This window comes from Trachypithecus francoisi, unplaced genomic scaffold (assembly GCF_009764315.1).
Source record: "Trachypithecus francoisi isolate TF-2019V2 unplaced genomic scaffold, Tfra_2.0 Lachesis_group10, whole genome shotgun sequence".
Lineage (NCBI taxonomy): Eukaryota > Metazoa > Chordata > Mammalia > Primates > Cercopithecidae > Trachypithecus > Trachypithecus francoisi.
The window spans coordinates 78,229,060-78,244,691 of record NW_022681455.1 but is presented as its reverse complement, the minus strand read 5'-3'; the positions used below and the strand labels follow the sequence as shown (position 1 = coordinate 78,244,691).

Sequence of the window (15,632 nt, the reverse complement as noted above, 5' to 3'; positions counted from 1 at the left end):
CTTCATAAAAGAGCCAAAGCTTTTGCAGAAGAAATGGCCACTGTTTCTTCTCTATCACTCTGGGACTCCTTAAGGAGCCAAGGCAACTGGGGACAAGGGAACAGGAGAGTCTTGGCATTGGTAACACCTTCTATAAAACCTCAACCAGGAAAAATGAAAAGTGCTACAAGCCACCTTCTCTACTCCCAAAGCAAATGTAGAAAAGTCGCTATAATGTGGAACCTATGACAACTGGGTCCACTAAATAGCCCACTGATCCATTCAATCTGGCCAGGTGCCCATCCCAGTCTCCCCAGTGGCCACTCTTAACCTTCCCGTTCCTCTTAAATGGTCTCTGCAGCTATCATCACCCACTCACACCACCTTTCTCAGCAGATATCTTGTACCCTACTTCAAAAACAATTTAGGCCACAACAGCTGACCTTGCTCCTTTCCCTATAAACATATAAATACTAGTCTCCGTCCTCCACTTTTTCCCCCTTCAACTTTTAATAAGGCGATCTTCCTCCTTTTCAAAGTCAGTTCCTCCACCCTTCTTCTGGCCTCTCCATTCCAATCTGAACCATGCAGCTCCAACTTTACAGCCAAATCCACTGGGTAGTTTGTTTCTGCTCCTTTGTGATTGGATTTGCCTACTGCTTTTTCCGGGTACCTTGCATTTCCTTGACTCCGCATGATAGTATTTTCTTGATTCTCCTATTTCTACTTGGAGATTTCTGTTCTGTTGCTACAAGATCCTGTCCCTAAGAATGCTGGTTAGGTCCCATTTTTCTTGTCACTTCATAAACTCTCCCTGGGAGGTATCAAGTTATCTCATGGTTTCACATACCATCTCCAGGCTGCTGAGTTCTGAATCTGTATCCCCAGCTTTCGCTACTCCCTTGAACTTTAGTTCCATCTACCTATTGATTGCCGAACCTCTCACTGCCGCTGAGATGCTTGAGACACCTCAAACTCAGCAAGTGCAACACTGAGCTCATCAAGTCCCCTAAATCTCCTCCTCCTCATTGTATAATCTATTTTAGTCAAAGGTGCCACTCCCCTCCCAGTCATCCAAGCTGGAAACTTGGCCTCTTCCTTTCTAAGCTCCTTCCTTTCTCCCTCTGCCCCCATTTCCAATAATCCTTTCTTCTCCATCTCCACCTCACCAATCCAGATTCGGGCCACCATTCCTTATGAAGGTAATTTTTTTTTGAGCAAGGGTCTTGCTCTGTTGCCCAGGCTAGAGTGTAGTCACGTGATCATAGGCTCACTGCAGCCTTGATCTCCTGGGCTCAAATAATCCTCCCACCTCAGCCTCCTGAGTAGCTGGGACTACGGTTGTTGGCCACCACATCTGGCTAATTTTTAAATTGTTTTGTAGAGGCAGCATCTTGCTATAATTTGTGGTTGTCTGGCCTCCTCCTCATCTTCAAGCCTTTGCATACTCTATTCCCTCAGCCTATATCACTCTTCACCCAGCCTCCCCCTACATTATCACCTCTTCCAGGAAGCCTTTCCTAACTCCAGCAGTACTCCTCTTCTCTGCTCCTAGGCCTCACAGGGCTGATTCCAATTACACTCACCTGCCAACTTATTGTCTACCTCTGAAGGCTGTTAAGATCTTTGTGGACAGAGGCCAGGTGTGATGGCTCATCCCAGCACTTTGGGAGGCCAAGGTGGGCAGATCACTTGAGGTCAGGAGTTCAAGGCCAGCCTGGGCAACATGGTGAAACACCATCTCTACTAAAAATACAAAAATTACCAGGGCATGGTGGTGCACGCCTATAGTCCCAGCTACTCAGGAGGCTGAGGCAGAAGAATCACTTGAACCCAGGAGGTGGAGGTTACAGTGAGCTGAGATCACACCACTGCACTCCAGACTGGGCAACAGAGTGAGACTCTGTCAAAAAAAAATTAAAAATAAATAAATGAATAAATATATAAATAAATAAAAGATATCTGTGGACCAAGAGCCTGTCTCTGCAGTCCTAATCAGTACCTAGTAAGTACTTCTTGAGTAAACACATGGACAAATTCATAAAAAGCACTCCCAGACCCTCTGCAGTGAGCAATTCCTCAAACTTATGGCTGTCCAAGTGTAGGCAGTGAGCCTTGCAGGAAAGACACAAGATCCTACCTCAGGACCTTTGCACCTGCTATTCCGACTGCCTGCAATGCTCTTCAGATATGCCCCTGGTTCACTCCTTTACTTCTTTTAGCCTCTGCTCAGCAGAGGGACTTTCTCTGGTCATTTTATGTCAAATAACACCCACATTGCTCTATCCCTCATCCTTGCTTTTTCATCCCCCTCAGGACTTGTCACCATCTATCACGTTGCACATAGTTGCTGTTTAAATGTATCTGCCTTTTAAATGTAAGCTCTCTACCAGCAAGGGCTCTCGTTTGATTATTTGCTGTTTCCATGGTACATATAATATTGCCTGGCATTGAACTTATGCCCAAAATATCTGTTGAACATATTGAGCTGGATAATCGATAGAAAACAAGAAAGGCAAAGAAAAAGAACCGAGGGACTGAAGGAGTAATTCTGATGTGCTTTCTTTTTATCCCAGCTCTTGTCTTTGGTCCTTGTCTTTATTGATCTTGGCCCAGATTTTTCCTTTATGTTCTGTTGTATTGGAGTGCAAGCACAGATGGATGCGTACACCATCAGCCACCAACTGACCATGGCCTGACAGTGGACAGGGGCTGGGATCAGCCCATAGTCTTCCTCCACAAAGCTCTTATGTCAAGGTTTTCTGTGCACGTCTGTGTGATAACAGGCCCCTTGACTTAAGACACACTGCCCTAGCAGCCCCCATTTGCTGATACACACGTGTGGATTTCCCTGGGATCAGAAAGTTCTGATAATGTACCAAGGAGGGCCTTGGCCTCTCCTGAAAAGCCACAGCTGGAGTCCAGGGAAGCAGCTGGTAGCAGAGCAGAGAGTTCCCATTGAAACTGGCTTTCTTCTATCCACTTGGCACAGAAGTCCAGAGACTCGTGGGGTATCTGGGTCTGCTGGAACCAGCCGCCGCATCCTGGAGGACCCCCACACCCCACAAAGCATTCCCTACTAATGGGGATCATTGTTCTCTTTTCTACTCTTGTTGTGTCCCTGGGAGTTGGTTTTCCAGGGAATCTTCTGGATTGGGAGGGAGATGCCCAATGATTGGAGGGAGTCCTGAGGACATTCCAGGTACCTGACCTTGACTTGCTTACTCTTTATTACCCCTAAGGACTGGGAGACTCCTGGAAGCAGGGACTAACTCATCAATATTTAATTGTCTGTCTTATTCATCAGTGTTTTCCGGCACCTAGAACAGTGCCTGGCACATATAACATTCTCAGATAAATGTTTCTGGAAAACTGAACTAATCCTCTGAGGACATCACTATTGTCTCCATGATACAGAACCAGCAGGCCCTGGTATACAATCATTTATTTTTCCTTTTTTTTTTTTTTTTATGACAGAGTCTTGCTCTGTCACTCAAGCTAGGGTGCATTGGCATAATCTCAGCTCACTGCAGCCTCAACCTCCCAGGGTCAAGAGATTCTCCCTCCTCGGCCTCCTGAGTAGCTGGGACTACAGGCACGTGATACCATGCCCAGCTAATTTTTAAATTCTTTTTTGTAGGGGTGGGGTCTTGCCATGTTGTCCAGGCTGATCTCAAACTCCTGGGCTCAAGCAATCACCACCACGGCCTGGGCCTCCCAAAGTGCCGGGATTACAGGTGCGAGCCACCGTGCCTGGCCTATGCTCTCATTTCTGAAATGTCTGACCTACTTACAATTACTTGTTCAAGTTCTCTCTCCTACCAGAGAGGAGATTCCAGGGGGGCAGGGATTGTGTCTGGCTTGTTCACTGCTATATCCCTGGCATCTAGCACATAGTGCCTGGCACATAGTACATGCTCAGCAAATACGAATGAATAAATGGATGAAGCTCAGAGACATTGTGTAAGGTCACACAGCAGAACCCGGTCTCACTGAGCAGACTGTGAACTCTATGAGGACAGGGTGGGGGGCTATGTTTTCCCACCATGGGATCCTTAGCACCATACATCGTGCCTACATGGTAGAGTTCAGTAAATACTTGTTGAATGAATGGATGACTTCAAAGACTGAGATTTAAAACTCATTATTTTGCCACACTCTTTAAGGAGATGGGGGCCTCAGGTACACCATCACAAGTCCCATTTTGAGAACAAGCAGCATTTAAAGACACAAGCTGTTTCTCAACAGCCAGGATTAAAGGGGAGAAAAGAAGGCAGGCTGACCAAAGCATGAACTTTCTTTTCTGTGGCTGGAGCACTGGCCTACATCGTGCCGCCTGCCCAGCAGGAAGTGAGACGGCAGCCACGGAGCACAGGGCTTTCTGCTGTCAGTCACTGAAAAGTCAGGGTCAAGGTGGCCGAGAGAAGCAGAGGCAGCCAGACTTTCAGGAGTCCTGAAAAGAAAACAGTTACAGGGCAACTGCTAGTACTACTGTACTTCTGTGCAAATTAACATAAGCTGCCTCCTCTAGACTGACCAATCAGAAGAGGACCCCCTCTCTGGGCTGGTCTCCTTGAAAAATGAAGCTTCCTCTTTATCTGCCCTGAAAAAGGTGGACTGATTTGAAAAAGGTAGTCTTTCCTCTGGCACTAGGCTTGGTACCTCCTCAAAGGGCACTCTTGTACAGTGCCCAACCTACTCAACCATCCTTAGAGACCTTAGGGGATAGTCACAGAGGGCAAACCTCTTAGGAGTGCTGTGACTCTCCATCTCTGAGCTCACCAGTACTGGGCTGAACTAGTTCAGGTCAAATGCCCAGTTAGCTGGGTGGGGTGGCTCACACTTTTAATCCCAGAATTTTGGGAGGCCAAGGCAGGCGGATCACCTGAGGTCAGGAGTTCAAGACCAGCCTAGCCACACGGAGAAACCCCATCTCTATTAGAAAATACAAAAATTAGTCGAGCATGGTGGTGCACGCCTGTAGTTCCAGCTACTGGGGAGGCTGAGGCAGAAGAGTTGCTTGAACCCAGGAGGTGGAGGTTACAGTGAGCCAAGATTGTGCCACTGCACTCCAGCCTGGGTGACAGAGCAGACCCCACTTCAAAAAAAAAAAAAAAAAAAGCCAGGTTAGTGTAAGAACTTCCTTGGATCCAGATACCAGTAGCTGTTGCATAGATTTGCTTTTCACCTAGATTTTTAGACAATTCAGTAGCCATAAAAATGGTGGCCATAAAATGGCCATAAAAATGCATTTTTTTATCTGCTTTTCTGACCACAAAGGCCAGGGACAGGTGGCCATAAAAATGCCACTTGTCCCTGGCCTTTGTGGTCAGAAAAGCAAAGAAGCAGAGAAGTAGGGTTTCTTGTTTGGTCGTTGTATTCACCGCAATACTAAGCATGGTTCTTGGCACATAGTATTACTCAATGAATATTCATCGCCTATTGAATGAATCTAGGAAAAGGTGTCAGAGAGGAGCCTTGGAGCTGCAGGAAGTGCCCAAGATACAGATCCGGGGTATGTTCATATCCTTTGGGTACAGGTTTCCAATAAGTGTGTGTACGTCTGCACACACAAATATGCATGCAGACAATTGCAGCTTTCTGTGCATCTGTACATGCAAATATGAATGCATGTATGTGACCTTGTGTGTGTGGGCAAACATGTCTGGATGACCTACATTCTCAAGTGCTTATCTGCGCATGCCTGTGTCTGTGTGCACATATGTACTACTGGGACACAGCATAGGTATGTGTGCATGTGTACAGCCCTAGGTCCAGGCACCCCAGGCATTTCCATAGATACAGTTGCCTCTTCAGAACTCAAGTCCAGACCTTCAGCACACCCTGGGACCCCAGGCAGTCAGAAGAGCAAAGAAGAAGCAGAGAAGTAGGGTTTCTTGTATGTTGTGTTCACCCCAGAACTAAACATGGTTCTTGGCACATAGTAGCACTCAAGAAATATTTGTCACCAATTTTTTTTTTTTTTTTTGAGATGGAGTCTTTCTTTTTTGCTAGACTGGAGTGCAGTGGTGCGATCTTGGCTCACTGCAACCTCTGCCTCCCAGGTTCAAGCAATTCTCCTGCCTCAGCCTGCCAAGTAGCTGGGACTACAGGCATGCACCACCACACCCAGCTAACTTTTGTATTTTTAGTAGAGATGGGGTTTCACCATGTTGGCCAGGATGGTCTCGATCTCTTAACCTCGTGATCCACCCACTTTGGCCTCCCCAAGTGCTGGGATTACAGGCAAGAGCCACTGCACCCGGCCTATTTGTTACCTATTGAATGAATCTAGAAAAATGTGTTAGGAGCCTTGGAGCTTCAGTAAGTGCCCAAGATGCAGATCTGGAGCGTGTGCATATCCTTTGGGTACAAGTTTGTAATAAGTGTGTGTATAAAGTAAGTGATCTGTATACTGGAGCACACGTCCCAGCTCTAGCAATTAATAGATAAATGCATGATCTCAGTAGAACCCCTCAGGTTCTCTGAGCCACTCTCCTCATTTAGAAAACAGAGCTAGTAACACCTTCCTTATAGAGGTGCTATGAAGCATTAACAGTTAACAGATAGAAACCCCCAGGAGAGTTCTGGAACAGGTCCCACTGCAGAGAGGACCTGAACTTACCCAAGCTGCTAAAAGCAGCTCTTGAGACTGTGGCCTGGACACCTTTGGAGAAAAACAGAAGGATCAGTGAAAAAAGAATGCATAAGATTGGCAAGCAGCCTGGGAGAAACCCCTTCAATCTACTTTTCACTTCACAGCCAGAGTTACCTCTTCAAAACCCAAGTCTGATCATGTTACTCCCCTACTTCAGACCCATCAGAGGCTCTCACTGCTTTCAGGAGAAAGGTCCGAACCCTTAGCAAGAACTGCAAGGCCCCACGAGGTCTGCAGCAGCTCATCCCACACAACTCCCCTGGCCTTCTGTGAGTTCCTTTAACAGGCCAGGCTCCCTCCTGCCACAGGCCCTTTGCCCAAGCTGTACTCTTGAAACCACCTTTGCAAAATTATGACTGAGACAGTGAAACAGAGGCAACATAGCCGACCTCATCTTCGTTCTAACTTTTAAGCTGTCCTTGTTCCTTTCTTGGTGTAAGCTGAACTAACTTTGGAAGGAACTCAGTTTACAGTTTAAAACAAAGATGATAACAGCCCTTTCCAAAAACAAACCTTCTTCTTGTCTGGGGGCTAGACTGCCTTTGTAGAACTAAGGAATTAGCTACAAGATTAGAAATTATGGTTTAGGAGTCATGCAGCTGGAGGTTACAAGATTCTGACCCTTCCTAAACCACTCCTAAGATCGGTGCTTGAGACATTGCAGACCCTGCGCTTGATGGATCAACTGGCACCACCCAGATCCCACACATCTACATGGGATTATTCAAATGGCACCTTCCTCACGGATTCACAGGCTCCACAGGAGCAGGGCCATCTACTTCTGCTCATCACAAGACCCCCAGACACAGAGTAGGCACACATCTACTACAAATATGAATGTATGTATGTGGCCTCATGTGTGTGCAAACATGTCTGCATGATCTACATTCCTTCCTGCCTGTCTGGCCTCCCCTGTGTCCTGTGTCACATTCATCCACAAATCATATTTGTGCAATGAATGGGAATAGTAAAAGGAAGGCAGTCTGTATTCCACCTTGCCCCAGAGGATCCACTTGCTACCAGTTCTTCAGAGTTCAGTAAGGTGCCCAGGTGCCAGACTCTGTTATCCCTCTTCCTCTCCAGAGATCATTCCCAGCCAGGAATGTTGAGGAGGGAGTGGTTCTCTTACCTTTCCGTGTGATGGGACCCAAGTTCAGAACACGGGATTGGTCTATGACACTCTCACTTCGGAATCTGGTCCCAGAGCAGGTCTACAGGGAGAGGGCAATAGAAAAACACCCTCCATGAAGGAGACTGAATGTGGTTCTGCCACATGGAGTGGACTGCCCACCTCACAGGTGCCTCCTTCTGCCCCAGGCAGAAGTTGTTAGGAGACCTGTATACTGGGGTTCATGCATGTCCCAGCTCTGCCATTTGTTAGACAGATGCATAACCTCAGGCAAGCCACTGAAGTTCTCTGAGCCCCTCTCCTCATGAGGAAAGGGAACTAGTAATACCTCCCTTATAGAGTTACTGTGAAGCATTAAAAGCTAACACAAATAAAGTGGACACAGTGCTTAAAAATGTCAGCTCCTGTTATTTGAACACAACCTTGCAGATAAGCCAGAGCTTTTACCAGCCTGCCGCACTTCACAGATCCCACCTGATTTTCCCGGCAGCTTAGGTTTCCTGCCTAGCCACACCCACCTCATCTTATTGCTCATTCTATCCCTGTGGTAAAAGCGGGAAACAGGGAAGAAATATTGATTTGCTTTCTTTGTGGCCAAATGTCTTTGGTTATAAGGGATGGGTTGGGGGAGGGGAGGCGACTCACAGGCTTGCACTTTTCATTCATGGTGTCACAGAGATAGACTTCACAGTGCAGATAGACTAGGTCATAGTTTCCAGCAAACCGGAACATCTGGACGGAAAATCGGCCTTGGGAGGACTCCCCGTTCTCCACCACTTGGATAGTTGAGTCTTTAGTCTGTGGGCATCTGGGAGGGTTACACATCATTTCATGTGGTTGGTTAAACAAAGATTCTGGAGTCAGACTTCCTGGGTTCAAATATTGCTCTGTCACCTTTTAGCTGTGTGACCTTGGGCAACTTACTTAATCTCGTGTGCCTCAATTTCTCCACGTGTACATGGGAAATAATTGCAGCCCACGTGATAAGATAGCTGTAAGGATTAAACTAGTTAATTTCTCAAAGTGTGTAGAATTGTGTGTAGCATGCCATAGGTGCTTTATATATTTGATACTAAAGTGAAACTGTCATCAGTGCAGAGCTGAAACTCTCCAAAAGTCAGCACTTCCTGATTTCCCAGGAATTACATTCAAAAATTATTAGCTGCTATGTGCTATCTACAATATGCGTGGTATAATTATAACAATGGAAACCTCTGGGTACCGAGAGCCACTGATGAAATTGGAGTATGTGCAACCATCTGCGCATATGCACCATTGCGCCCAAACACAGTTACAAAGAGAAACCCGAAATAGAGCATGCAGAGACTCCCATGTGTGCTGGGCTGGGTCAGGATACCCATGGGCATTCTGGGGAGGCAAACTGGGCACTCTCTCTGCCATTCACACTCTTTCCTCAAAGGTGATTTACGAGGGAGGCTGAACACTGACTGCAAAACTGAGAAGGGACCTTCTGGGAGTGTTTTTCACTCTTAGCTCTGTGTCTCCCATAATTCAGATCTGGCCCCAAAAGTGCAGACTCCACCTGGCAAAAGAAAAGCCCTGAGGTTAAGTGGACCCAATTCCTGAAAGGCAAACAGTATGGCCTGTGAGGGCTCCATGTACTCAAGCCAACCTGGACATTCATGTGTCCCCTCCAGTCACTTTCACTATCTCCCTGACTTATCTCCTCTTTGTGCCTTGTGATGTTCTGACACCTATCCTAGACTGGCAGTTCTCACCCCAGCTCCCACACACACCCAGATGGAAACGCATAGACACAACCTACATTTTTTCCTGCTTCTGTTTCAAAACTTTCCAAGTTTTCCACAATGTCCCTGCTGTACTTTTATTTTGTTTTATTTTTAGAGGGAGTCTTGCTTTGCCACCCAGGCTGGAGTGCAGTGGTACGATCTTGGCTCACTGCAACCTCTGCCTCCCAGTTCAAGCAATTCTCCTGTCTCAGCCTCTTGAGTAGCTGGGATTATAGGCGCTTGCCACCATGCCTGGCTAATTCTTATATTTTTAGTAGAGACAGGGTTTCACCATGTTGACCAGGTTGGTCTTGAACTCCTGACCTCGTGATCCACCTGCCTCAGCTTCCCTGGTGTACTTTTTTTTTTCTTTGAGGCTGAGTTTTGCTCTTGTTGCCCAGGCTGTAGTGCAATGGTGTGATCTCGGCTCACTGCAACCTCCGACTTCCGGGTTCAAGCTATTATCCTGCCTCAGCCTCCCAAGTAGCTGGGATTACAGGTGCACACCACCATGCCTGGCTAATTTTTTTGTATTTTTAGTAGAGATGGGCTTCACCATGTTGGCCAGGCTAGTCTTGAACTTCTGATCTCAGGAGATCCGCCTGCCTCAGCCTCCCAAAGTGCTGGAATTACAGGCATAAGCCACAGTGCCTGACCCTCTGCTGTACTTTTATACTCATGAAAAACAAGTTTTAAAATCCCAGCATAGCAGGTATTATTTTTCCCCATTTATGTCTGAGAACAGAAAAACCCAGAGAGATGAGTGACCTGTTTCTTAAAACTAAGAAATGACAAAGGCAAGATTTGAACCCAAATCTCTGTGATACTCCAATCAAGGTCATGCCAACAGTTTCCAAATTTCAGTTCTTTTTTTCTTTATTGAGATACCACCTTTATGAGCATTTTCCTGTGTGTCTCAACATCTCTATTACTTTTTACTTACTAATTTTCTTGAAATCCGCTTGTATTTTTTACTGAAATACATTTATTTTCTAGAAGAATCTTTAGGTCATGACTTCCAATGGCAGACAAGTATCATTTGCCATAAAAATAGAACAGGCCCATACATTGAGGACAAGATCAACAAAAGAGTTGTATTAAGTTTGAGTTAGACACTGTTAATTGTAAAATGCTCTGAAACAGACTTCTGCTTTGTTTTTATTGCAAAGGGAGATTCCAGATAACAAAGAAGTATGAACATCACATTAGCACTCACCTGAAAATATTCCCTTGATATAACCAGGCAGACTCTAAGATAACCTAATGGAAACCGACCACTGTCTCTCAGGAATGCTTTTTCTGACAATGCAATTAAAATTGCAAATGTCTCTCTCCTTCTCCTGCTTTGTTTCTTCTATAACCTCTTTGTCATTAACATACTACATATTTCACTTTCATTTAATTGTTTGTCCTCCCCCTTTAGACTATAAGATGTATTAGGGCAGAGGTTTTTGTTCCTTCTATTTACTGTGAAGTCCACAGAACCCAACACATAGCAAGCTTCCAAAATATCTTTTCAACTTATGAATGAGAAAGTGAACCACCTTCTCATGGTAATACTCATAGTCATCGAGTACCTCTTGAGTAAAAGGTAGCACACTTGTGTCCTAGTTTCAATTGGCCCTTGGCTAACCATGCCCACACCTTACTCCTCCCCCAGGTGCTGGGCTGCCTGCCCCCCTGGGCAAGCCTTTCCATCTGGTTTCTTATCATTTTTTGAATTGTAAACCCTACTCAGCTCTCTGGTGAAGCTTGTACATCTCTCTTCAGAAATAATATTTTTAAATGCATACAATATATAACACATAAATACATATATTTGCAAATACATATGTATTTGATAATTCATTAATAAGGTCTAGTGAAAATTCTAATGCTATAGTAACTAAAAAGTACTGATGACCATAAATGACTTCACACAACCTGCTAATATTTCTGTAGTTTGTTGCCTGTATTTATAATGTATGGGAATGCTAAGGCTCCGCTACAGGGTAATGAATATAAAGATGCGATTTTCCAGCTGGGCGCAGTGGCTCACGCCTGTAATCCCAACACTTTGGGAGGCCAAACAGGTGGATCATTTGAGGCCAGGAGTTCGAGATCAGCCTGGTCAATATGGTGAAACCCCATCTCTACTAAAAATACAAAAATTAGCCAGACATGCTGGCCTATGCCTGTAATCCCAGCTACTTGGGAGGCTGAGGCAGAAGAATCACTTGAACCCAGGAGGTGGAGGTTGCAGTGAGCCGAGGTCGCGCCATTGCTCTCCAGCCTTGGCAACAGAGCGAGACTCTGTCTCAAAAAAAAAAAAAAAAAAAAAAAAAAAGATGACGCAATTTTCCTTCTTCCAAGTCCGAAGACCCCCTCTTAATTCTACCTGTGGGTTCCCATTTCCCATGTAGGAACCTTTGCCTTACCTGTCCTGGATGATGAAGTACTTCAGGGGGTCCGTGGCATTGCCACTGGGCGTGGCATAGCAGTTGGTCATGAGCAGTGCAAATCGGGACACGTCACCCCCATCCAATATCGTGCCCACATAGAGAAAAGCCTCAGTGGACAGCGTCACGGAGGAGCCTTCATAGGGCTGCGTGTAGGAAGGGCTCTGGAAGAGGGCCATCCGCACGGTGAACATGCCGGTCCCGCCCACTCTGATGTTTAGGACACTGCCGGGGAAGAAGGGTTGGTGAAAGGACCAGGCTGAGAACATCCACAGATGAGCCACCTTCTCTGGTTTGCATTCCTGGGCATTCCCTTGCAGTTATTTGCATTTTTATCCAGCAATAAGACTGGAACCCACCAACCGTTGTTTTGCAAACTGCAATAAGTACATACAGGTCAACTTGGGATCTAGATAAAATGCAAGCTCTGATTTAGTGAGTTTGGGGTGGGGCTCAAGGTCCTGCATTTGTGACAATGCAAGACCTTGAGCATCCAGCAGCCTGGATGCTGCTGATGCTGCTGGTCTATGGATCAATCACATCTCAAGTAACACGTCCAGTCCCTCACTTGCTACCGCTATAGCCTTTGCTACCCCTGTAGCCTTCAAGATGGCAAAAAGCAAATTATTAAGAGAAACACCTGGATTCCTTCTTTAGTCTCAATCTAGAACAGGTTAAAAGGGATTGAGCTATGATGAGTCCTACAACTTGCATCCTGGTCTCCATCGTGATGTACTAACATCTACAGCAGAAGACTGAGCTTTATAAATGATTTATTTTTAACCACACTGAAAACAGCCACACTGATGTGAACTTCACTGGATGATCCAACAAAGGACATTGTAAGGCTGATACCTCACGAAATAAGGCACATGAGAAATACTCCGAAATGTGGAAGTCCATTTTACAGATGAGAACTGAGTTATCAGTGAAGACTGGGGTGAGATGTCTAACTGAAGACAGAGAGAGGGACCAGGGGCTGTGGCTCACGCCTGTAATCCCAATACTTTAGGAGGCATAGACAGGAGGATCATTTGAGGCCAGGAGTTTAAGACTAGCCTGGTCCACATAACAAGACCCTGTCTCTACAAAAATATTTTTAAAAATAGCCCAGGGTGGTGGCATGTGTCTGTAGTCCTAGCTACCTGGGAGACTGAGGTGGGAGGATTGCTTGAGCCCAGAAATTCGAGGTTGCATTGAGCTATGATTGTGCCACTGTACTCCAGCCTGGGTGACAGAGTGAGACCCAGATTCTTAACAAAACGAAACAAAACAAAACCATAAAACAGAGAGATGTGGGCACACTTGTTGTTCCCCAGAGCCTACCAGGCCGAGGACAGGGCCACATTGCTCCAGGACATTGCTTGGCCAGGTGAGGCTCCAGCCACCAGCTTGCAATGAGCACCCTTCTTCCTCCAAGTCAGCTGTGCACCCTCATCAGTGCCCAGCATCCTTTCCTGAGTCTGGCTGGCCAAGAGAGCAGAAAACTATGGGCAAGCTTCGAAGGGAAGGTCATGGTCAAGTGGAGGCGCTGGATCTGATGTCTGAATCCCAGCTCTATCACCTGCTAGACTTTACAGCTTTGGGTAAGTCACTCAGATTTCTGTAAGCCTCAATTTCCACATCAGTATAATGGGAATAATAATAATAATAATAATACTTTTGTCGCCTAGGGCTGCTGTAGGAGTTTGATGAGATGTCCCAGGCGGAACACCAGATACAATGCCTGAGATATAGTAAGCTCTCAATAAATCTTAGTTCTTGGCAAGGCGCGGTGGCTCACGCCTGTAATCCCAGCACTTTGGGAGGCCAAGGTGGCTGGATTGCCTGAGGACAGGAGTTTGAGACCAACCTGGCCAACATGGTGAAACCCTGTCTCTGCTAAAAATACAAAACTTAGCTGGATGTGGTGGTGAGCACCTGTAATCCCAGCTACTTGGGAGGCTGAGGCAGGAGAATTGCTGGAACCTGGGAGGTGGAAGTTGCAGTGAGCCAAGATCATGCCATTGAACTCCAGCCTGGGCAACAGTGCGAGACTCCATTTCAATAAATAAATAAATAAATAATCAATAAATCTTATTTCTTATTACGACTATTATTTTTCCATCATTGGTCTGTGATTCATCCTAGTTGAAGATTTTCAATTTTATTTAGCAACAGTTCCTTTTTAAAAAAATGACATAAAATCTTATGTGGCACCCAGTATGAAGAGTTTACCCCTGTAGGCACTCTGCCAGGGCACCTCCCTTGGCCCCTATCAAGACACTTGCAAAGAGCATAAGTTTTAAATCCCTCTATAATCAAATTTCTTTCATTCACAGAGAAGGAAGGAAGTTGAGGTCCAAATGTGAAATACGATTTGCCCAGAGTTCCACAGCAGTCTGGACTCAGACCCTTCCTGCTCTCTGGCACAACCATCCTGCCGCTTTTAAAAGTAGAGACTCTAATATTTGATTCACTTCGGAATCATCTACATCAGTTTAATGGTTGACTCTGATTCACATCACAGTCATAGCTCAATGCAGCCTCCCATTCCTGGGCTCCAGCGATCCTCCCATATAATTTGATTCTTAGAGTACTGCTGTACTCTAAGAGAGGCGGTACAAGTATGGCAAACCTATTTCACAGATGAAAATATTGACACCCGGAGAGGGGATGTCAACTTCGCAAAGCCAGGCTCAACAACTCACTCAAGCTCATACAACTAGTAAGTGACAGAGCTGGGGCTTGAACCAGGCAGTGCTCTGACTCTGTCCCCCACTGGCCCGGGCATAACCATCACTTATGACAAAGTCTAGATTTGAACCTGGGCTCCAGAATTCCTGACTCTTCCACTGGGCAACCCTGATTCCCAATCCTCACTCCCAGCTCCCTGTGGGTGGCAGTTGACAGAGAAGCTCATGGTTAAGGGGTTTTTGGGTAGAATCGTCTAGGGGCCTCAGGGACCCTCTCTGGCCGCACCTGACCATTGGCTGTAGAGAGGTCTTCAGGCTGACTTTCATGTCCAGGGGGTAGGAACATGCAAAGTTGATTTTGATGTTGCGGTCACGGATGATGATCTCATCTGCCAGGTAGAGGGTGTTGCTGTAAGTGGCGTGGGTTTCATTCCTCTGTATTGTAGGGAATGGGGGAGTAGGGGTGGGATGAGAGAAAGGGGCATGAGAATCTGAGTAGGACTTCAAAGCCAAATCTTCTGGTCTCTGGCTACTTGTGAGCTGCTCTCCTAGTCTCCTTGATAAAAAGCTGCCTGTGGCCAGGCGCGGTAGCTCATGCCTGTAATCCCAGCACATTGGGAGGCTGAAGCAGGTGGATCACCTGAGGTCAGGAGTTTGAGACCAGCCTGACCAATATGGTGAACTAAAAATACAAAAAAAAGTAGCCAGGCATGGTGGCGGGTGACTGTAATCCCAGCTACTCAGGAGGCTGAGACAGGAGAATCGCTTGAACCCAGGAGGCAGAGCTTGCAATGAGCCAAGATCGTGCCACTGCACTCCAGCCTGGGCAACAGAGGGAGATTCCATCTCAAAAAAAAAAAATCCCACAACAGTTAAAAACTCCCTGTACAGCCTGAACTATGAGACAATTAATCATCTTTTCTTTATAAATTAGAAAAAAAAGTTACAACAGCAATGACCATTCATGTGCACATGTCATGTGCCAGACCCTGAGTGGAATAC

The 15,632-nt window shown here is 46.1% G+C and overlaps 1 protein-coding gene across 1 annotated transcript in view; it reads right to left on the bottom strand.

Moving 5' to 3' along the window:
* Nucleotides 1-4,107: 4,107 nt before the first annotated feature.
* Nucleotides 4,108-15,632, bottom strand: part of UMOD (uromodulin) — a 14,007-nt gene continuing 2,482 nt past the window's right edge. The window contains exons 2-7 of the mRNA XM_033219834.1: nt 14,917-15,228; nt 11,935-12,180; nt 8,412-8,574; nt 7,767-7,848; nt 6,605-6,646; nt 4,108-4,432 (exon numbers count right to left, since the gene is read on the bottom strand). Of these exons, the coding sequence (XP_033075725.1) occupies nt 4,371-4,432; nt 6,605-6,646; nt 7,767-7,848; nt 8,412-8,574; nt 11,935-12,180; nt 14,917-15,228 (907 nt within the window). The 3' untranslated portion in view covers nt 4,108-4,370. The remainder of the gene's footprint in view (nt 4,433-6,604; nt 6,647-7,766; nt 7,849-8,411; nt 8,575-11,934; nt 12,181-14,916; nt 15,229-15,632) is intronic.